General features: G+C 37.3%; 1 protein-coding gene across 1 annotated transcript; it reads right to left on the reverse strand.

The window, feature by feature from the left end:
- Positions 1-3,469: 3,469 nt before the first annotated feature.
- Positions 3,470-19,225, reverse strand: grin3a (glutamate receptor, ionotropic, N-methyl-D-aspartate 3A). The gene is made up of 9 exons (XM_060896656.1): positions 18,521-19,225; positions 12,638-13,239; positions 10,850-11,900; positions 10,618-10,763; positions 8,879-8,994; positions 7,496-7,647; positions 7,203-7,361; positions 6,958-7,028; positions 3,470-3,833 (listed from the first exon to the last, which is right to left on the reverse strand). The coding sequence occupies exons 1-9, from the start codon at positions 19,223-19,225 to the stop codon at positions 3,470-3,472; spliced, it is 3,366 nt and encodes a 1,121-aa protein (XP_060752639.1).
- Positions 19,226-24,731: the final 5,506 nt, after the last annotated feature.

Below are 24,731 nucleotides of genomic sequence, written 5' to 3' on the forward strand. Positions count from 1 at the left end.
TCCTTTCAAAATCTGCCATTTGCAGCAATGGGTAGCAGCTTACTACACTCCACACACGCCATACTACTACACTCCACACACGCCATACTACTACACTCCACACACGCCATACTACTACACTCCACACACGCCATACTACTACACTCCACACACGCCATACTACTACACTCCATACACGCCATACTACTACACTCCACACACGCCATACTACTACACTCCACACACGCCATACTACTACACTCCACACACGCCATACTACTACACTCCACACACGCCATACTACTACACTCCACACACGCCATACTACTATACTCCACACACGCCATACTACTACACTCCATACACGCCATACTACTACACTCCACACACGCCATACTACTACACTCCATACACGCCATACTACTACACTCCACACACGCCATACTACTACACTCCATACACGCCATACTACTACACTCCACACACGCCATACTACTACACTCCATACACGCCATACTACTACACTCCACACACGCCATATTACTATACTCCACACACGCCATACTACTACACTCCACACACGCCATATTACTATACTCCACACACGCCATACTACTACACTCCACACACGCCATACTACTACACTCCACACACGCCATACTACTACACTCCATACACGCCATACTACTACACTCCACACACGCCATATTACTATACTCCATACAAGCCATACTACTACACTCCACACACGCCATACTACTACACTCCATACACGCCATACTACTACACCCCATACACGCCATACTACTACACTCCATACACGCCATACTACTACACTCCACACACGCCATACTACTACATTCCAAACAGCGGCTGCTGCTGTGCCTTCAAACTTGACCTTTTGTATAATGCCCATGGGGATTAGTTCAATCTGATGCCTGTTTAACTAAAGGGGTTAAAATGTAAAGCATGTATTATAGATACAGTAAATTGTTGTGTCATGGAGAATCTATGCAGTGTCTATTGTACAGGTGTCAACTACACTGTATAGTATGTAGACACCTGGCCATCAATGACACTTAGATGTACTTTTGTGTTAAAACAGCCTCCAAACATCTAGTAAGGCTTTTCACTAGATTTTGAAGTGTGGTTGTAGGGATTTGTGTTCATTCAGAGACACAAGTATTAGTAGGCATTGATGTCACATGATGTAAGGAGACCTGGGGTGTAGTCAGTATTCATCCCAAGGGTGTTCATTGAGGTTAAGGTAATGACATGGAACACTCAAGTTCTTAAACATAAATTTTGGCAAACCATGTCTTTATGGACATTGATTTGTTTACAGCTGCATTGTCATGATGAGGCAGGTTTTGGGCTTGTTAGTTAGTAAAGTAATTTTTATATCTACAGTACAGCAAAGATACAAAGACATTCTAGACAATTGCATGCTCCAAATTTGTGCAGCAGTTTGAGGAAGACCCAGATTGATGAGGTCTCTGTTTATGCTACCAGCATCTAAATTGTATTCTGAATAAGATATATACACTTCAATCATCCAGTTTATTTTCTTGTCTCCACTTCGGTGTAATCTGACTTTTTACTGCAAATGATATGCAAATCAGCTCATAACACTTGACTTGCTTGTGTTTTTCCATGTTTCTTCTTATTTGTTGCAAAAAAATGGTGTCTGCATCAAAAGTTGTGATTTTGCTTGGTGTATTTAATTCCCTTAATATAACCAATTTGTGTTGGACCATGTGTTATTCCATAAACACAGGCTCCCAACTGTGCTCCTGAGGTACTTCTTGTCCTGCATTTAACACCTTATTCAACTAATCAGCTAATTAACATCCTTATCTGAGCGAGAGAGTGTGTGTGTGTTAGAGCAGGATAACACTAAAATGTGTACTCCAGGGTGAGTGTTGAGAAACTGCTTTGTGGTGTAATTACAGATGTTTGGTTGTTATACAGTATGTGGCTTGGAGATGTGGGTCTATTTTTTCAAGTGATGCACTGAAATTTGAGCATTTTCAGACCCCATGAAACAGAGCAAGAGGTAGTGGAAGGTCAGGAGTTCAAACCCCAGGACCACAAAGCATTTATCCATCAATATATGCTGCTCTAGATAAGGGTGTCTAGTCTACCATAGGCAATCCATATTTAAGCAAGCATGCTTTGGGGAGGTGGATGTAAACCAGGGTATCCGGAGAGAACGCTACACACACAGTACCAAAGATTTGAGGCAGCACTGCTACCTCCTGCATACCTATGCCACCATTAATAACGGTTAAAAACATTTTGACACGTTCCTTTGCAGCAGCGACAGCAATAGCAGCAGATCAACATTCATTTGGAAACGTTTTAGGTTTTCTACAAAGAGCATTAGACAAGCGATATTTATAAGATTAATGTCACTCATCTAATGCCCTTCAATCCCATCCTAATCACACCAATAAACAGAAAACAGCAACAGCAAAAAGATAAGTATCTACTAGCATGCCAATGCCATCTGTAGCCAGGTTTTTGAACTGATGAAAAAATCACAAACCTCAGTGAGAAAAAGCAAAGTAAAACTAAAAAAAAAACAAAACAATGGATTTCATTGTCATGGATGACTACTGTAGCTGTCATCTGCTGTCAAAGATGGTTGAAAGGTTGCTAAAGAAGCATACTGTGTCTCTAGTCATTCTCATTCTGTCTCAAACCCTAAAATCCTGTAGTTTTAGATATTTGACCAGAGTTTCATCTGGGAGTCTTTATGAGATTGCAGTTTTAAATGCATATGTTACATTAACACTACAAATTTTGTATATAAATCCTAAATCCTGAAATAAAATGACCCAATATACAGTATCTAGTCTCAGTGTTTCAGTTTAGTTAAACCATCTGATATAATGTACCCTGGAATTTACATAAATAAACCCAGACCAAGTGTAGTGCAAATGAAAGGCAGACTTGAGCCTCTGAGGTCTTTATGTATTTCAATGCTTGTTTTTAATTAAGAGATTCAGCATCCTTTCTCAGTTCATGGTCAAGACTGTTCCCGTTGCGACTCGTCACACAGCGTTCATGCTTCCTTACAGTATATAAAACAGTTTAGTGCTTTATATTGATATGCGGGAAGTGCTATCATACATCACAACCTGACATCTTAAATAAATAACTAGTGCTCTGATGCACAGAGTGCTTTTCCCCTTGCACTGTCATGCTGCCTGATGCAGTTCCCCACACACACAGTTCCAGTTAAAGTAGAGCTCAGAGAAAGAGTTTGTATCCAAATTTCTTTCTGCCTTGTCCATCCTTTTACATCCTTTAGACCGACTGGTTCAGAGATGCCAAGAAGAGCATTTAGAAAGAGAAAAAAATAAAATGCTCTTTTAAAAATATGTGCAGAGAAATGTGAAGAGCTTCGACTGAGGAAGCAAAAAAATCCATCGTTAACTTCACAGAGAAAGAGAGGTCTCAAATACAGCCCCGCTCTTTTATTGCTCTAGGACTCAGGTGCCATGTTGGTTCTCTGGTACTGTTCCAGCTCCTTTTTCTTCTTCATGGCCAGCTGAAGCTGCTGTTTGATGATCTGAATGTGGGTCTCCAGGTCAGTCAGCTCCTGCACTATGGGGCTGTGTGCCAGGCCCAGCAGGTCTGTTTTCCCATTCGACTGCAGAGGAAGCTGTCTCTTCATCTGAGGAGCAGGAGGAGGAGGAGGAACAGAAGGTGGAGGTGAAGGGAGCGCTTTACACTGTAAACATTCCAAGTTGTTCTGTTGCTCCTCTTGGTCGGAGAGGCAATGACGAGGGCAGACTGAGTTTTCGCAGACGTCCCAGAGATTTTGCTGGTTGTTTCCGATGTTGCACCTTTACGCAGAGCAAAGAGGTGAAAGCAGAATTTAGTCCTTTAATACAAGCCTTGTAAAAATGATTAAATATTTATTACATTAAAAATATGTATCATGGCCTGGTAAAAACCTTGACAGATTCTATTATATCCTCTCCAAAAGTATTTCTGACAGATTTTGGGCACATATTTGGAGATAGAAACTGTCTTAACAATCAATCTAACAAGGACATCTTGGAAACAGAAAATCTGTTAGTCACATACATGTTCTAATATTTTTGGTCATTTTATTGGTTTAAACAAAAGGATTCATGTTCTAAGCAGTTTAACTTCAGGAAACAAAAAAATTCAATTCTAATTTATCAACTCATATTCAAAGGTATTAGCCCTGATGTTCTAATACATTTGGAGGGAACGTTCTAGCATTTTTAAAATCTGGTTGCCTGCAAAAGTGCAGGAGCATCATGGTCAAATAAACAAGGCAGCATTTTATAACAAACTGAACTGATTAGGCTTGTGCTCTGGCAATTTTATCCCACAACTTTACCAATCTGAATTGTATCATTGACTGTGTGAGGGAAATATACCTAGCTAGCAAAATATTAGACGTTTCAAGACAATTTTACTGTTTTTACTACTGTGATTCCCACAATGATTAAAACAATAAAAACAATATAAAAAAAGTAAAGAAAACGCTTTCACATAATTGTGAGTTTTTTTCTTTAAAGTTCAGGCATCCAAGAAAGTTTTAGAATTTTGGCTAAACCCCAATTTAAGATTAAAGGTTCTCCTACTGCCACATAAACTTTCCACTTAAAATGTGCATATTTGTATCAAAGGAATTAGGTGCTTCATCTAAATGTCAACATCGCCCTCCATTTTTACATCGACTGTTAGACGTCTGAAAGTGAATTGATTTTCTGGCACAATTATGTGGACTGATGTAAACTTTAAGAATACATTCTAAAAGAATACATTTCTATACATAAAGTATAATGCTTTTACTTACTACTTCTACTTATTACTATGTATGTAGAAAAATCTACTCCAGACATTTGAGCTTGATGTGACCTCGATCATGTTTGGAAAAATTCATTGACTGGTTATAATGATTATTTCATTTAACATAACATTTATTGGGATTAACATAGGGATGGACAGACAGAAGGTGGACAGACAGAAGGTGGACAGACAGAAGGTGGACAGACAGAAGGTGGACAGATAAAGCAAAAACATAATGAAGCATAAAATAAATTCAATTTTTTTGAAACCTAAAACTGCGTTTACTGATTACACGACTGTGTTATGTGGGAATGTTCAATTCTCTTATAAAACATCCAAGGTTAGCAACTTTATTGCTACTTAAGAGTGTAACTGTTTTCTGTCCTGGAAGACATTAATCCATATTGGATCCATATGTTACAAGGCCGTTTAATGTTTTAATAAAAAAAGTGTTAATACACTGTTGAGTTTGACAAATACACAAACCACAAATATGGAAGGTACTTCTTTTTCTTTCTGGTATAATATAAAAATACAGCATCACATGGGTTGTAGGTTTCTATAGAGGTTTTTTCTATAGAGGTATACCAAGCTTCAAGCTTCCACAGCTAATAGTTGCTTTTTAAATGAAGATGTCCATTACTTCTTTTGAGCAGATAGGCCGGAACTTTATAGAGATAAAATCAATTCTGGCATGAATTCAACATATACAAATTAAAACTTTCACACTGAATATACAAAAGCCTCACAGTAAAAAGATCACTTTCATCCTATTCTTTGACTAAAAAAAACAATACCAGTGTTGATATGGAGGTTATTAATACAACAACAAAATATGCAGTAAAATAAATATCTCTTACTACAATTTGAACTAATAGTATCTGTGTTTGTGTGTTCGATTGTATACTTATTGAAGGCTGCGTATACCAGGCATCGTAAACAAATCGGGAACCGTGGTAGTGCTAGTAAACTGTGGAATCACATAGGATTGTTTTTATACTGAACAAAATTATAAATGCAACACATTTGTATTTGCCCTCATTTTTCATGAGCTGAACTTAAAGATCTGACTTTTCCTATTTTAACAAAGGCCTATTTCTCTCAAATATTGTTCACAAATCTGTCTAAATCTGTGTTAGTGAGCACTTCTCCATTGCCAAGATAATCCATCCACCTCACAGGTGGGCATATCAAGATGCTGATTAGACAGCATGATTATTGCACAGGTGTGCCTTAGGCTGGCCAAAATAAAAGGTCACTCTAAAATGTGCAGTATTTATTGAAGCACAATGCCACAGATGTCGTAAGTTTTGAGCGAACGTGCAATTGGCATTCTGACTGCAGGAATGGCCACCAGAGCTGTTGCCTGTGAACTGAATGTTCGTTTCTCAACCATAAGCCGTCTCCAAAGGCTTTCAGAGAATTTGGCAGTACATGCCTCGCAACCGCAGACCACGTGTAACCACACCAGCCCAGGACCTCCACATCCAGCATATTCACCTCCAAGTTCGAGACCAGCCACCCGGGCAGCTGCTGCAACAATTGGTTTGCATAAGCAATGAATTTCTGCACAAACTGTCAGAAACCGTCTCAGGGAAGCTCATCTGCATGCTCGTCATCCTCATTGGACCTGACCTCAGTTCGTCGTCGTAACCAACTTGAGTGGGCAAATGCTCACATTCGATGGCATTTCTCACTTTGGAGAGGTGTTCTCTTCACGGATAAATCCTAGTTTTCACTGTACAGGCCACACCTGTGAGGTGGATGGATTATCTCAGCAAAGGAGAAGTGCTCACTAACACAGAGATGATTTAGACAGATTTGTTAACAATATTTTAGAGAAATAGTCCTTTTGTGTAAAATTTCTTTAAGAATTATAACAGTTGATATGGGCTTTAAGACAGCAAAGCATTTGAAAACCGAACTATTGTGGTGAACACTACCACTAAACTCATAATCTCGTGGCAGCTTTAGAAACTTTGAAACTAAACAGATTTTTTTTACAGATTGTTCGGTTATGGTACCTGTGTAACTCCAGAAAGTGAGATTTCTTTTCAACACTCTTTAGTATATTGGCTTCATTATCAGTTATTGGGCAGATCTAATTATCTCTGGACATGCTGTGTAATAATGGCTCCTTACCTTTTTTCCGTTTTTGCAACAGTTGATAATTTATCCTCGCTGAAGGTCGGGTTAAGTGCTCGATGCAATCTCTGACAGAGCAATCATATTAAGCGTTATTAAAGACAACACTAAGAGCAGCTGGGAATATGGTAATATAATTAGCTCTAATTGACTCAGGTTTTTATTAATGCTCTAATATATCATTTAAATGAAATTAGATCATACTTGAAGTCATCGGTCAGAAAGACAACAAACAGACTCACTTGACTTGTATGAAGCCAGTACTGTGGCTTGTTCAGCATCTTGGGGATCACCCAACGATGGACAACGTGTTCAGCAATAGTGGTGAGGAGAGACAAAGCGACTCCTATGCACAGCATTACAAATAACCCTGAGAAATGTTTAATCCCCATCTGTAAAGTCTAGATATCAGAACAAAGTGCACATTAGATTAAATCCGAGCCATAAAAAAGAAAAATCACATAAATTCAGCATCCTGTGAAACAAGGGACAAATACCGCTACTGGGTTTTGTTATATCATCAATATTTCATTACCTCTGTCACTGCAAAACTTCTTTTCCCACAGGGCACAACTTTGTACCACTTATCATGCAGCATGTCCATAAATCCGTCTGACTTGTACTGGCTAACCAGCTCTGAGATATTTGAAGTCAGAGGTGAATTTTGTTTGAGACCAATTCCATAGCCTGTGAATTTAATAATTGACAATGAATATAAAAAGTATGAGTATGAGAAACAGATGCAACTACAGTACAGTATGTAGATGTTCTAACATAGCAGCACTACATGCATGGTGGTGAGGGAAAGCCTGTTAGATGATGCTGTGGCTAAATCCTACAAACACTAACACATGTTCCAGATATTGTTTACAAATGGGGTTTTCAGAAATATTATATACAGTAGTAACAATGTTTTTACAGATCGCAATATATATATATCATACATGCAATATGTAAGAATCCTACGTGTAATCTTTGTTATACTTAAGATGCAAAAAACTCTATGAAGTGTTCATACATATGACAGCTGTCATCTTGTTCAACTAGATTATATATATACTGCTTATATATATATATATATATATATATATATATATATATATATATATATATATATATATATATATATATATAATATTTCAGTTTATATATTTCAGTTCTCATAAAAGAACAAAAATACACCATATCTTTTGTATTACTGTATATATATATATATATATATATATATATATATATATATATATATATATATATATATATATTACACAAAAGATATGGTGTATTTTTGTTCTTTAAAGAGAACTGAAATGAAACATTCTCTGTAATTCCCTTCTGTATTGCTATATTTTGCCATTTTCTTTCCTTCATCTAGAATTCATGGTTAATAGATGTGAAATAAAAAGTCCTGAAAACTGAGAAAAACCTGAAACAGTCTATGAACAAAACACATTTTTAATAACATTTGATTATAACAACATGATAAATTTGATAGATTTGATATACTGTATTGCTCATTTTAGGTAAATACAATAAAGCCTAATAGGGAACAAAAAATGTAATAATTAAAAACTACATCAGAATATTGTGAACTTTTGCATCAATACTGAAAACACTCTGATAAAGATTTCTTTTCTGTCTTTTTCATTAATGCATAACCTTTAATAAAGTCCAAAGGTGAAACACATTCATGTGTAAAAGAAGAAACTTTTTCAATATTTTCTTATCAACCCCAAGTATGCACCAATTTTTATAGAACATTTATGGATAAAACTCAATTTCTCTTTTTTGTCCCCTGTCTTGACATTTCCACTACAGAAATCAATTCGCCGCCATATGGTTGCTTGATACATAATGGCATTCTTTCAATATCTTAGTAAGAATACTGTATATATGGAGAAAGAATCACAGAGGAACTTGCCTTCAATTGCAAAAGGTTTTCCCACTGTGAGAGTTTTACAATCAGCATCAATGGACACTTCATAGTCTAAAAGGGCTTTGTCCATAATGAAAGCATCCAGTTTTTGAGGATCATCCCTGAAAAGATAGAATATGTATTACCGATCAATTATGAACGATTAGTTCTCTTTTCGAGTATGTTAAAGCATATCTTGGTATTTAGACTTGCAAAATGTAAACTTTAAGAAAGGGACATGCATTGTTTTTTTACAGGTTCCACAAAATAAATAATTTCTGAATCTTCAATGTTACTGAAGATGTAGAAAAGGTGTTTGTAGGCAGTTAAGTTTCTTTCAATGGCATGCTATCTTAGTAACAGGGTTTGCAGCTGGACTTTAGAAAAATGGCATGCACTACATTTTATTTGACTTTGTCCCAAAGCACATTATGTCTGTGCCTTTTTGAAGGATTTTCAAAATCCATACTCGCAGATTTTTGGAAACACTTGATTCGAGAACAGCCTAAAAGAGGATGGAGGATAGAGATAGAGGATAGAGATCAAAAGAGAACAGGACTATGCAGGTTGATGCAGTCAGGAAAACTGAATTTGCTTGTGAATCACTAACATCACTAAATTTAACAGAATCACTTGCAAGCACAAACTCTATAGTCCGACCGCCTGCTTTTAACCACCAACAGTCCCAAATATCACTATAAGTCCACTTTTATTTTGCTAGATAGTAGATACATAAAGTGGATCACATCATTACTTTTCCCACCCTAAATGTAATTACAATGTATAAAAATTAAGTGAAAAACAAAAGCTTTTTATGAAAAAAAAAGAATAAACAAAAAATTTGCCATTAACAATAAACTTCTTGCAAACATGTTCAGACCTGTAAATTAATACTTTCCTGAAGCACCTTTTGTTTTTATTACACCTCTCATTCTATCAGTGTACAATATATCAGCTTTCCAATATTTTATTACTCTTTCTAGATCAATCAAATTGTAAAAGCATCTACTGTGTAAGATCTGCTTCAGGTCACCTTACAGATTTTTTGTTGAATTCAGGTCTGGGCTCTGGATAGGTCATTCAAAACCACTGCTCTACTTTTGCACTAAAAGTGACTGATATTTGTAGCTACTCATTATTGTCTCCACCTGGATAAGAGCCCCAGTTCTGGATAAAGAGCAGTAGATCTAATGCATGATGCTGACACCACCATGCTGCATTGTGGGTCTAGTATTCTTTTTCTGATGTGTTCTCACACCAAACATGCCTTTTAAAATTGCAGAATTATTGTATCTTTTAGAATCTGTCTAATCAGTCCATAACATATTTTGCCACATGGTTTAATGTGATTTAGCTGAGCTTGAACATTTTTTGATAGAAATGGCTTGTGTCCAGCCACCCTTTCCCACAGCTCAGAAATGTGAAGAATATGAGAGATTGTTGTCATACGCAGAGAGTAATCAGTACTTGTCAGATATTCCTGCAGCTCCATTAACGATCCTGTAGGTCTCTTGGCAGCCTACAGCTCCCTTTCACTTATTTTTTATATGTTGTTATTTCACATTGCGGGTAGAAAAAATTCTGACATGATTGATCTTGGTTTCATTTTGTCTCCATCACAAAAAACTGTCATTTTAACAGTGCTGTGTAGACATTTTCTATCTACTGCAGTTGTCCTCAAACCAGGACAACACTACATTTAGTTTTTTTATTTATAGTACTTATCTGTAATCAATATGACTTACTTAAGGTGGTCTATTCCATCAGGGGTTGTAGGAACATTATATCGCCTCATGTATTCATGCATTTCTGGAAAGCTTTTTTTCACATAATCCTCAGCACTGCTCTCCCGCACAGTCCCGAATCGGAAACCCTGGGATGGATGATGGAGCTTGAAGAAAATAATAATTCTTATTAGTATTAGTAGCAACTACTATTTAAAAACACTCTGGAAAAGGAAACTTAAAATGGTCTTACCTTGGGGTCATGTATACCTGAAAGCTGCTCATATGTCTTTTCCCCAACCATCACAGCAGCCAGATTGGCTGTGTATGTTGAGAGACAAAACAGACAGAATATAGCCCAGAGGTTCATTAGAAAGCGGCCTGTCCAGCACTTGGGTGGCTTGATAGCAGCTGTCCTGCCAAATAAGATGGCATAGCAAACATTGAGTGCTGAAGAGAAGGAGAAAACCTTGTCCCTGTTTCGGCCTTTAGGTGTCATCCCAAATGGACTCTTCCACTCATACAGAGTAAGGAATACAGCAGTAACATGAAGCGATACAAAGATGCCAAGCCACATGCTCCAGTGTAAGGGCCACATGAAGGCTCCGATGGGTGCCGCCGTGTCTCTGGTCCTCACCAGGATGCCCAGGCTGGTAGAGAAGAAGGGGCTGGTGAAGTCAATAACCTGACTGCGAGCTGAATTGATGCTAAATGAAGTAACAGCTAATTGCGCCGCTCCACTCAACAGGTCACCCACCAAACCTGTCCAGCGGCCGTTCTTGTAGGCACCATACTTTCCATCTCCTACAATATAGAGGTCAAAGTCAAAACCCACATCCTCAGCCAGCTTCTCCAGCAGGTCTATACAATAGCCATAGCAGCACTTCTTGTGTTCAGTGGGCACTGTGCTGTTGCCAGACTGCAGATCATGGAAGAGGGCATCAAGAAGTGCTGTGTCGTTGGTGAGTGGGTCAAGGCACAGCTGCCCTGCTGGGCAATGACCATCGTCATCCACGTCTCGTGTGAATACAAAGGGGTGCTCTACAAGTGTCACAACCCGCAAGTGCAACCTGGATGAATGCCTCCAATCGCCGCCTGGGTGTGAACGTTTCTTGCTAGGCCAAACTCCATAGTCCAGTACCACTTTACCCTGCTTCCAGCTACCAAGTCGTGTCCATGCAGGATTCCCTAATGGATCATGCTGCAGATTCCAAATAAAGTGATGGCTTTCGGAAAGAATGATAGATCCATCCTGAACATGAATATAGCCACTTAGCCCATCAAATGATGTGTTGGCCATGAACCTAGGGAACAAGAGTACACTGTGCTTTATTCATATGAAAACTTTCTGCTGTTTGTACAGTAGTTCAGTTTTATAGTTTTCTTTATTTTTCAGAGCAACATTAAAGTCTAATCTGCAAATAGACAGAAATACTTGGTTCACAACAATGATTTTTGCTTTGCTAGCTCTGTGAGCATGTCAGCTACCTTTTAGAGTGTCATACCCTAAAGCCTCTGACAGTTTTCTGTCTAATCACTATTATATGAACACTTTCATCTACAAAATGGTAATTTTCTCCTCTTGGCTTATTCTAGAAAGGGACAAATTTAAAATCTGTCATGATTTTTCCCTTAAAATGTAGATGATAGTCATTTGTGTATAGGCAAACAATCAACAGCAAAATGTCAATCAGAATGTCAATCAACATCACGTCTCTTACATCACACACTTCTATGTCATTATAGATGTAGCTGCCCTTTTCTATTAGAACAAAAAGTCTTGTCTAATGACATCATTTCAGGGAGGGGAGTTCTCAATATATGTGATGACAGGAAACTCAATAAATAAGAAAAAACACTAGGAAGTATGTGCTGAAAAATCTATTATTGATAGATAGTCCATCATCCTGCTTAGAGTAGTTAAAAAAAGGTATTTAAAAAAACTTCCCTAATGACACATTTAAGCATGATTTTCAAAAATACAGGCATAGACATTAAATGTTGTATATAATAAAGCATGAATAAATGCATAAAATGCTACCTGGACAGATATTTTCCTGAGGTGCGATTTTTATCCTCAACCATCATGCAGTTTGTAATGCCAGGGAGAAGGGCCAGCTCTGGAGATACAGAGGCAGCTGATCCAACAGCCCTAGCAATAAACTCCAAAGAATCCTGGACGTAGTGGTCCAGAGCAGGCTGCCTCATTCGCCCATGTGCCATTAAGCCCATCGGCAGCCCCTCGGTCATTAACAATTCCACGTTCTGTGAGTCCCCTATAATCCAGTGCAGGTCTGGTAGCACTAAACCAAGCTTTGTTATGGTTATAAAGATCCTTTTAATGTCCCGTATATCACATCCGAAAGTCACAATGGTGGACATTATGTCCTTAATGGAGCTCATGTGACCCTGCAGAGACGTCTGAAAGTCACTTTTGTTGCTGCTGTTGGTAGAAATGTTGACTATGGAGCCCAGGTGAAATCTGGAGTTGTTGCGAAGCAGGAAGACAAACTGGGAAATATTCAGCTCCTGGCACATCAGTAGGCTCACATCATACCAATTATTAATGGAAAGAAGAGAGTAGATTAAATCCGCCTGAGGAGTCTGAGGATTCTGCATGGCCATCTGGAAATGGAGCGAGTTCTGTCAAGAGGGAATGAAAGGGAAAACAGTTACAGAAAATGGAGCTTAAAAAAGACATTCATTCAGCTCATGTCTTTCACTGGAATTAAGTATGCTCTGAACTATTTTCATGATTTATTGCCCATTCCTTTAGTGAATTTTTTAAAAATTAGTTTTTCCACTGGACACACTTTTAAATCATATTACCACTGGCATTTGCTATACAAAATAGTTCGGTGATGATCATAAACCACTTATATAAACTTCTATATTGGTGAATTGTCATTATAGCTGCCTGAAAACACTCAGAAAACTGCTTTATTATTATTATTATTATTATTATTATTATTATTTATTAATATGTCTTCATTATCATGCATAATTATGAAAAGGCATAATTATATTCATTGTTTATAGGTTGGTTCTTTCAGTATTCAAAGAAAATCTCAACAATTACCTTAAACTGCAGTGGAAATTGTTATATTCCACCGCAGAAAGCAATAACAAATTTCAACAGACCAATCCATGTTTGTTTGTGTTGATAATTGAATGGTGCAGTACGAATGCTGTTAAGGACTAAAGACCTGAGGGCAGATCTGAACTCAGTGGTTAAAGCTTCAAGGTTGTGATCAGAAGGTTGTGAATTGACGTTCCACTGCCAGAAAACAACTACTGGCTCTGAACATGAAGTGTCTTTGGGGGAATACTGGCTGCTGAATGAGTACGTTATGGAAGAATGTGCTAATATTCAACTAATCTTCCAAAACAAGAAATACCTTTATGGAACCTTTAGTCATTTCCAAACACGATTGCCAGGCTTCCAAATTTTCCAGCTCAACTACTGTACCTCTCAAAAGCTACACTAAAGAACATGAATTGGGTCCAAAAAAATAAACCAGCAGTATCTTTTAGACATCTTTTCTTTCTTTCTTTCTTTCTTTCTTTCTTTCTTTCTTTCTTTCTTTCTTTCTTTCTTTCTTTCTTTCTTTCTTTCTTTCTTTTCACATTATTGCCTGGTACAGCCATTATCCACTACATAGCCTCCTGTTCCCTCTCCTGAACTTTGCAATTTATAATGATTACAACATAATGATTATGTTTATTATAGATGCACTGTCTGTACTTTCCCCTTGCATTTATTTTTTGACCTGCAACATTATTTAAAAACTATTCAAAATAAAATCCTATTTCTAAAAAATCCCAAACTATTTCCAACTATTCCCTAACATATGGCAAATAAAGTACATAAGGTATAACTGGAATATTTGGAACTTCCATGATATCCACAAATGTCGGTCTTTATTAACCTACTACTGGAGGCTCAATAGATCTAATACTGTAGAATACACATGAAATGCTTAGCAGACCAGTTTTGTGGCAGCAGTAATCAAAATTAACTGAAAATGAAATGGCTTTTAATCCATGTAAAGTTCTTTTCTTCTTCACATTTCTAAATTATTTTTTCTTTACAAGTTATTATTAAGTGTACCCACTGATCACTGAGATTTCTGGGGAGCTGTATTTACCAACAACAGTTTATTCAGTACTTTTGAATAGCTACATGACTCAGAGCTAGATTTTACCCGTGGGTATCCCCTTTTTTTAGATGATTTATTGCGTAAACATTTTGCTGTGAATATTTAACACTCAGTATACACCAAGGGCAGACAAGGAAACTGTTTGCCTTACTAAAACTTTGATCATGATTTTAGAGAGATGTCTGTGTTTGATATGTAAAAAATCATCAAAACAGCATAGCATGACAAAAGCTAAAGGACTGTACTCTCTCATGCTCATTTTAAATAAGTAAGGAATAAAACAGGATGTTCTGTTGGTAGATAATAATCCACAATGGGGTAGCGTTATTGTCACTTTGGGGCTGTTACCACCACAGTAATAGATTACAGTAGTTACATTTAAGGATAAAGAGGTTAGTTCCCATTATTCCTAATGCTAAATATAATGATTTTCATTTTCTAACCCATCACATTCAAGAATTTATTTAATTCAATCAATCACTGAGGTTTCTTTGCTGAATTGTGTAGTTATAAATATTAATTGTATTATACGTCCCTTTGAAATCACTTATAAGTCACTAAAGGTGTCTGACAAAGAAATAATGCGGGGCATGTGGTAACCAAGTGGCTAAAGTGTTACCAATCAGAAGGTTGTGACTTCAATCCCAGGTCCACCAAGCTGCCACTGTTGGGTCCCTGAGCAAGGCCCTTAACCCTCAATTGCTCAGCTGTATAAAAATGGGCGTCTGCCAAATGATGTAAATATAAATGAAATGCAGATTAGAATTGTATTATCATGTTAATAAAAGAAGAAATCCTTAACACTTTGAACGACAACTTTGGTACCATTAGAGCAGTTTTTATTACTGTGTCTCTTAGCACACAGTCCTTAATTTTAGAACGTTTAGAAGAAGAAAAAATATTCAGCTCCCTCTTAATGTCAGGCCAATTCATGTGTTTGTATGCTATACTGAAAACATGTGGTTCAAGAGGTCAAAAGATAAATATGCATAAGCAACAATCTGTGAAGAACAGGTTGGAATTCACAAAGAAATAAATGAGCCACAAAACTTTCCAGAACCAAGCGCAGCCTCTACCAAAGAGATGGAAGTGATCTGGTCATCAGACAAAACATACAAGCTCATCAGACAAGCACAGTGGAGGTAGTGACATGGCTTGAGGAATGGGCTTCTGGAATGGGATTTTTGATCTGTTTTGATGATGGATATTTTGATTTGAATATAGGATATGCAGCCAAATATTAAAGTGCTCATCTAAAAACTGGGTGGTCTGCCACCAAAGGTGGTATGTTCTTCATTGTTTGACAAATTACATGTTAAGCAACTTGCAAGATTAAATGATTTAGTTTGTGAAACATGTAAAATATTACTTCTCTAGAGGATCATTTTTAGCCTTCAGCAGTTTTCCCCCGGAATGACCCAGAACAATAACCTTTTTATATTTACTATGTATTATTTATGCTCATCATTATATCAGCACATCTTTTAGTATAACAAGCCTCAGTAGAAAACCTTGATTTCCATTTGCCACATATTTGTGCATCATAGGATTTCACTTAAGAATGAAAAGACATCTGGAGTAGGAAACTCTAAGCAAGACACATCTTGACTTAGCCTTTATCATAGACACCCAGAGCTTGTCTTTATCAGCCTTCTGTCTATGTTATAAAAAGGACCATCACTGTTTCTACCAAGCAAGCCAAAGGTCAATAACAAGATTCACTCAACCCTGACAGAGATTAATTGGCGTTTGATGTTGATGGATGCTCTCAGGGATGCTGTATGTATTTACCTGAAATAAGTCTGACCAGAAGATGGTGCTAAGACAATTTTCACCAACACCGGGAAGGTTTTCGAAGGCTTACACAATCACAGTCTTCATGTATTTATAAGAAACATTTGAGAGTCATTCATGAGTCATCCATTTAGATCATTCTCCTCTATTTTAATATTTAGATCTTTAGAAAGGTTCTCAACTGGTGCTTTTATAGAACAATGATAAACCAGAGGAATTATTCTGGTAGACTATATATGGTGAACATCTTTTAAATGAACACCTAACATTTGTGTAACATTTGACTTGATATAAAAATGATATAGACTTATACTTATACACTTATAGATTCAATTATCTACATTCATAATGAATCAAGTCTGAATCATAATGAATCATAATGAATCAATTCCTACATCTGCAATATATGTATACTATTTATCTGCACATATACCAGAACATTACAAAGTATTATTTGCTAATAGATAACTCAGTCTTATTTGCTAATAGATAACTCAGTCTTGGCCCTTGCATCACTGCTGTCAAAAAAGTCTACAAAATGAAATACAGGTATGCATTAATATTATTCCCTTTCCTGTTCTCTTTTAATTATTTTTGATAGTGTGAACTGGAATAATCCCAAAACAGAAATGAATAATAGATAAATTATTGAAAGCCAGTCTTTAACTGTAAAACTGTTAAAGGCAGTTAACCAGAGTCCTGGTCTTAATTGTGGCACTGCCTGGCAGCTGATTTATGCAACTGATGCAATTCATATAGATTTAATGAATTGTATATAACTCATTTTGATTTAAACACGTTTTAAAGGTTGAAATTTATTTGTCACACTGTATGAAATGACCCCAATGAATTCTTGTCTGAATTCTATAACAAACTGTGCATTATCACTTTAATTCAAATTTTAACTATTAAAGAAACTGACTACATTCTGCTTACATTCAGTCAGAACAGAAAATTGACACTATCAATCACAAAGACTTTTTTCAAAGTGAGCTAGATATAAAAGGATTTTTTTCCAGCCACTTTGCATGTTTTGTTTACGTTTCACCATTGTCACTACTGTATTTGTATATGGACTGTGAGTTTTGTGTCATCCTATTCCTTTCTCCTATTGGTGGCTTTTACATTACATTACAGTAAAGCATTAAAGCAGCGATTTATGACCGTACCAGAAACTTTTTTTTTTAATATTTAGGGTCAATGTTTGCTGCTTGAATGTTTTGAATGTATCCTTATTTGCTTTAAGTTTTAGTGTTACGCTGCTGTAACATAATTTCCCTTAGCGAATCATTAGGATCTATCTATCTATCTATCTATCTATCTATCTATCTATCTATCTATCTATCTATCTATCTATCTATCTATCAGCAACCATATCACATTTGTTGCCATGGTGGCTAAATTAGTTGCTAGTAAATAACTGACATTAGATTTTTTAAGACTGCTGACCACAGAACAATGTTTTTCTATGACAACAAAATCAAGCCAAAAATGTAAGCCGGCTTCAGAAAACCATTTTAGTGTTGTACATTTTTGACCAAACGTAATCAATATTAAGAATGATAAGCAACTAAGGTCACTTCCTGTGCACCAAGAAGTAAACAACTTTGACATATACCCTCTCTTTTGACCACTCTGAGTCTATAAACCTGGATATATTACTGTGTGAATATTCTGCAACACATTTCATGACCCATGGTGTAAACATATTATGGTCCTATCCTGTCACTGTCTTTCAGGTTCCAAGCCCTGGAGTACCTTGAGTACCTTGAGTACTCTTCAAATTTAATTTTTTTTTCTACCAAGATGAATTTTGAGGACGTGGATATTCCAGAACTAGGGTCTTCTTAATAAGTGTCACCAGTAAATTCGTGATCATATCATACTCAGCTTGAAGGACATGTATCTTCTGCCTTGAGGCCCAAAAGAGATAAGACGACATTAGATGTACAGAGAGAAGAGACTCGTACCCGACTCTGACGCCTGAACTCGTATTGAACGACGCTGATGACCGGAATGTGCAGTGAAGAGGACACGAACTCCAACTTGACGAACTCGTCTCTGTTCTCAGGAAACGCCATGATGGCTGAAACGCCTTGAACCACGACGGTGTGACACACGCTCTGTAAGAACGACATCGGGTCGGAGCTCACAGGTGGAGGTGAAGAGTAGAAAGAGAAAGCCGGCAGCTCACCGAGTCCTATTTCCACAGCCATGACAATCTCCAGTGACAGGTTGTAGGGTAACAGGTTCGGGAATCGATTTAGAGTCTCTGCGGCCAGGAATAGAGAGTCCCTGGGTAGAAACGCGCTCTCTACTTGTTTGTGCACGTTTTTACTTTTTGCGCTTTTTGTTGGAGAGCCCTTAGTCCTACCAGCTCTCGCACCCTGTACACTTTTTCTCATGACCGACTCCAGTTCTTCCCAAGCAGTTTCTCTGTCAGCGTCCCAATCCCACTCGATTCCTTTCCTCCTGAGGGAGCTGTGTGTCACGACGCGGGGCTGAAGATGCACGGCTCCGACTCGCACCGTGTGCCCAATCTGTTTCAGGATCTGACATGGCTGTGGGTGCGCGAAGACGATACCGGGCGTCAAAACGAACACTAAAGCACCCGGCACGAGCAACGGAAGCAGCACCAACCTGCCCAACGTATCCCAAATCCCCGAAGCCGGCATCCCTTAACGCAGCCTGCTGCTCTCGACGCGCTTGGGAAAAAGACGGCGTCCGCCTCCGCGCTCCCGTCTTCTGCTCCGCGTCCAACGCCGGTTGGCTCGCTCTTCCGGTAACGTCCAGCACGCGGTGAAGTTTCGCTCCGCGCGAGCGGCGGGATCCCGAGTGACCGCGAGCGGTGCGCGCACGAGACGCGTTTCCAAACAGCCGTTTTTCATTTCCAGAATAATCTGAGAATAAAGTATTTATTTTTATAAATAGGATTGCTCACATTTTGTCGAAACAGATGCACTTAAAAATGCATGCAGTTCCCATCCTCAGTATGGATTTATTATTATTGTTTACATTATATTTGAGTGTTAACTAAAAAAAAAAAAAAAAAAAAAAAATTCTATTTTTACGCGCATTTTAAAGCAGTTTAATTAGTCACCTAAAGTCGTCCAAAATATCCTTAAAGACAAGAGGCATTCGACGCCCACCGTGGGACTCCAGCGGCGCAGCGTTTGGCACGAATCACTGGCGCTCAGGCGGCGCGCGAGCTCATCAATTACGCTCCGGTTTCCGTAGTGAGGTGCACGTGAAGCTGCGCTGGGCATCACCAATGCAGCAGCACATCATCACACACTGGCGCGTCAGACACTAACCATGACTACATCCAAATTGTCGAATTAAACTTAATGGCCAAATTACCACCATGTCGCAAATATGGATGGGAAAAAAAAATCAAAGCACGTCCTTGTTTACTAATGAAAGGTTTGCACATTAATCAAAAAGACAGATTTTTGCTTTTCCATGCTAATATCCTTTATAGAAACTGAAACACGTGTAAATGTTTTTATTATATTACTTTTTAACGTTGCCTAGGGTGTCTACATTAGGGCCATTTTAAGAACAACACAAGAAAAACTGACTAAAAACAGAAAGTAAAGGACTAAATCCTGCTCACTGAATGTGATTTCTGTACCTGACCTAAGCCTAAACACTTGACAGATACTGGCTGTCAATATGTCTGTGACACTCCTGCACCATTGCCCCAAAACAGAGCTGAGCACTTACACACACAGTACAGATGTTAGAACAACACACAGAACAATCAACAGGCTAAATTATTCTGGTCTGAAATATAAGCCTACCGTTTTATTTAGACTACTTTATAAATGTGATTAAGTAACTCATTCACTCACTCATTTTCTACCGCTTATCCGAACTATCTCGAGTCACGGGGAGCCTGTGCCTATCTCAGGCGTCATCGGGCATCAAGGCAGGATACATCCTGGACGGAGTGCCAACCCATTGCAGGGCACACACACACTCTCATTCACTCACACAATCACACACTACGGACAATTTTCCAGAGATGCCAATCAACCTACCATGCATGTCTTTGGACCAGGGGAGGAAACCGGAGTACCCGGAGGAAACCCCCGAGGCACGGGGAGAACATGCAAACTCCACACACACAAGGCGGAGGCGGGAATCGAACCCCCAACCCTGGAGGTGTGAGGCGAACGTGCTAACCACTAAGCCACCATGCGCCCTGATTAAGTAACTGGATATTTTAATTCAATTTGTAATCGGGTAGCGGCTGTCAAAATGCCTGTGATGAATCTTCATCATCATCATCATCATCATCATCATCATCATCATCAATATCATCGTCATTATTATCATCATCATCAAAACAGAGAAGAGTGCTTACACACTTTACAGTTAAGTGAAAAGTTTTAAAACGTTTAAACAGAGTAATGACATAATAACAAGAAATCTACACGCTGAACTAATTGGTGATTATTATCTGACTGAACAGAGATCAGTTGGAAAAAGAGATGATGAGATGATCATGAGGCTCTCATCATCATCATCATCATCAACACTGAAAGTGAAGTTTATTATAAACATCTAATCATTTTTTGCAGTTTGGTAAGTTACATTGTTTTTACCTAAACAGATGTGGATAATGGACGAACGATGTATGTAGATGTAGGTAATTGGAGTGACTGAATCCAATTCATTTTGATTTGTATATCACATTTAACATTGGACAAAGAAGCATTACAGAAATATAAAATATATAAATTCAGGATCAAATTTAGAAATGTTATATTTCTGCCTAATGAGCAAGCCAGAGGTGACAGTCGAAAGAACGAAGACGTGAGCTGATATGAGGAAGAAACCTTGAGAGGAACCAGACTTAATTGGAACTCATCCTTGTCTGGGCAACAGATAGTGTGATTATAAATAATTTCCCTGAATAAAGGGAACGAAATTTTCAATGCAAATTTGTTCTTTTGGATGACTTTAAAATGCTTCTGGTAGAGATATGTATATCAAAAAAGACATCAATTTCAAATATTTTTTGATCTATATAGTAGCTGTCAGAAGCTATGTACAGGGTTTCCAAACCAATTTACCACACTTAGGAGTATGCTGTTAGACAAGGTTCTCTACATAGGAATTATCTGACAGTCACATTATTTATTTGATTACATATGACAGGACATGTGTACCCTGTAGCAGAATACCATAATAGGCTTACTAGTCTGATGTGAAATGGGTTCCTGGAGTATTTTAAGGCAATAGATGGAACATTTTATTAGGTAGTGTAGAGAACAGCAATGTGCCATTCTTACTCAATGGAAAGCTGCAGTTTTCATTACAGACCTCTTGGCTTCTGGTGACCACTGCGAATAATCTCATGCTCACATTTCACAGCGGTCAACCTAGGAATGCATGTCTATGTGTCAGTTCACGTGTGTGTTCACATCTGTACTGAATAGCTTGATAAGTAACATTATGCTTTCACGCAGGAGATGATGATTCTGCACCATTACAGTGCTTTTTTACATGCAGTGATTTAAGAGAAAATTAAAACTGTATAGAGTTGTGTTCAAATTGTAATATTACCATCACAATATTTTATAAATGACTTTAAATGCTGGGATTGCCAGAAAGCCAATATTGGGCCATTAACCCTCTGCTTCTTAGCTACATAATTGGATTGAATCCCACCTCCAGTTGCCTTTAATAAATCTGTCTGTGAAATAAATAAATGTAAAATTGTTCAGATCCATTTTTAGTCCATGAAGTGCAAAAATACACTTTAATGAAACGGCAGAAATTAAAATGTAGAAGCCTGTTTCAGATTCCTGAAGTTGCCGTATTAGAGGGTTGATCAGGTCCATAAACATGTCAGCACATATGTCAGTTTTTTCAGGTCACTAATCAGAATGCAAAAGCTAACTTTCCATTTAGAGAGAATTGAGTATTTGGTTTGTAGTCTAAACAGATGTTGTTTTTTCCACAGTGAGTCAGTGACAGTTATTTTTTGAGTAAAAAAAACAAGCAAAGTGGTGTGAAAAGTATGTCAAGGCAATCCTTTATACTTCAAGAACTGTCTATGACTCAAATCCAGCACAATGCACAATGGTGGCTGTTCAGCAGTTTGTTTTGGCTCAGTGTGAGCTCACTGCCTGTGGTTAAAAGAAGATGTTTTATTTTGAGACAATTTTAAGATTTGTAGTCTCATTAATAAAAAAAAAATTGGAAATTGATTCTTCAGACATTTCAGTCCGGAGACTTAGATTATACCATATGTCTGCTGAATTTTCAGTTCTGATTGCTTAGACGGTGTTGATTAATTTTCTATAAAAACAGCTGAGATGATGTGATGAGATGAGATAAAATGAGATGAACCTTTATTAATTCCTTTATTAATTAATTAATTATTAATAAGTTGATGCAACAGAGCATGTAAGAGCATGTCAAATCAAAGAAAAGCCTATACATCAAGAAATAAATATATTAAAATAGTATACAATAAATAGAATTATTAAAAAAAGATATTCAAATAATAAAATGTACATATGTATATATGATTTTTCACTACAGGCTTGGTGTGAATATACATGTGCAGTATCTGTGGAATGACAATTAAATAATGTGTGTCTGTGTGTGTGTGTGTGTGTGTGTCTGTGTGTGTGTGTGTGTGTGTGTGTGTCAGTGGAGTTGGAGATAATGGGTTCTGTTGCACTGTGGATTCTAACCGATTGTTAGAATGAGCCCCTGGTGTCTTGAGGCACGTGGCTGGATAAATCAAATGCACTCATTCTAATTTGTTATTGTTTCTATAGTCACAGTAAATTCACTAGAACTTGTATTATATGTATAGTATCAAAGAAGAAGGTCTAATAACTGATATTGTTATTTACTGTAAGAAGATGTTATTATTTAATATTAGATGTAAATATTTAATATTTATCGAAAAAGACTCTGGTTTCTGTGCTTCGTAACAGTGTGTAGATTTTCCCGAATAAGACTTTTCTTATTAGCGTAAAGAATGATATAAAAGGGAAGGAGGTAAGATTATGACTGTTTATAGATGCAACAATGTAAAAGACAGTATGACGGACATTGTCTCAACGTTGTTCCACTGCAATAAATGTAACTGGAAACAGTAACAAATGATTACACTTTGGTCATCAGTGAATAAAAATAATAATTGCTTGTGAATTGTTGTAATATAAGAGGAATTATATATCATGGGGTGTGCAATTATAGGGAAATAACCAATGCTTTACATTGTGACTTCATGTGTTCACAGCATCACATGTCTTGTTTTATTTCATGTGAAGTTTATTCCAAGACTGAAGAGAAGAGAAGAGAAGAGAAGAGAAGAGAAGAGAAGAGAAGAGAAGAGAAGAGAAGAGAAGAGAAGAGAAGAGAAGAGAAGAGAAGAGAATCATCACTGGCTACCTGTTAAGTTTAGAATTTATTACAAACTGCTTCTACTTATGTACAAGGCTTTTAATGGTTTAGCTCCCATGTATCTAACCAATCGTCTAACACACTACAGTCTTTCATGCTCTTTGAGATCACAAAACTCAGGACTTCTGGTAATTCTCAGATTATCAAAGTTTTCGTAATCACACCCTCCAGTGTCACCCAAATGATTATGAGGTTCACTTTTGAGTCTGGTTCCTATCAAGGTTTCTTCCTCTTCCATTTAAGGGAGCTTTTCCTCACCACAGTCACCTCAGGCTTGTTCATTGGGGATAAAAAACAAACACACTTAAATATATGTCTAATATTAATCTTGAATCTTTGCATAAATCTTTATGAATATAATGGTAACCTTTTTTTCTTTGCATTATTTCATATGTTCTGTAATGCTGCTTTGACTCAATGTCCACTGTAAAAAGATCTATACAAATAAATTTGAATTGAATTGAATTGAATGTAATTCTCATGGAATTCAGTATGGTAAGGTAATTTTTGAGACATAAATAGCCATAGCACAAGTTTAAAAGATGGCTGATTAAAACATCTTGACATTAATGAGCTCTTTCTCGATTGCACAACTTTCTTCATTTTTACACACATCAGAATTAAATAATTCTCCCTATGAGGCTGATTTCTGATTGAAACCATTATTAATTAATTTACACTTATGTAAAGCTCTGGACCTGATCTCTAACACGGAAGCTTAACTATTCCAGTTTTTCCTCTGGTCCT

The sequence above is a fragment of the Tachysurus vachellii genome, chromosome 20 (assembly GCF_030014155.1).
Source record: "Tachysurus vachellii isolate PV-2020 chromosome 20, HZAU_Pvac_v1, whole genome shotgun sequence".
NCBI classification, from domain to species: Eukaryota; Metazoa; Chordata; class Actinopteri; order Siluriformes; family Bagridae; genus Tachysurus; species Tachysurus vachellii.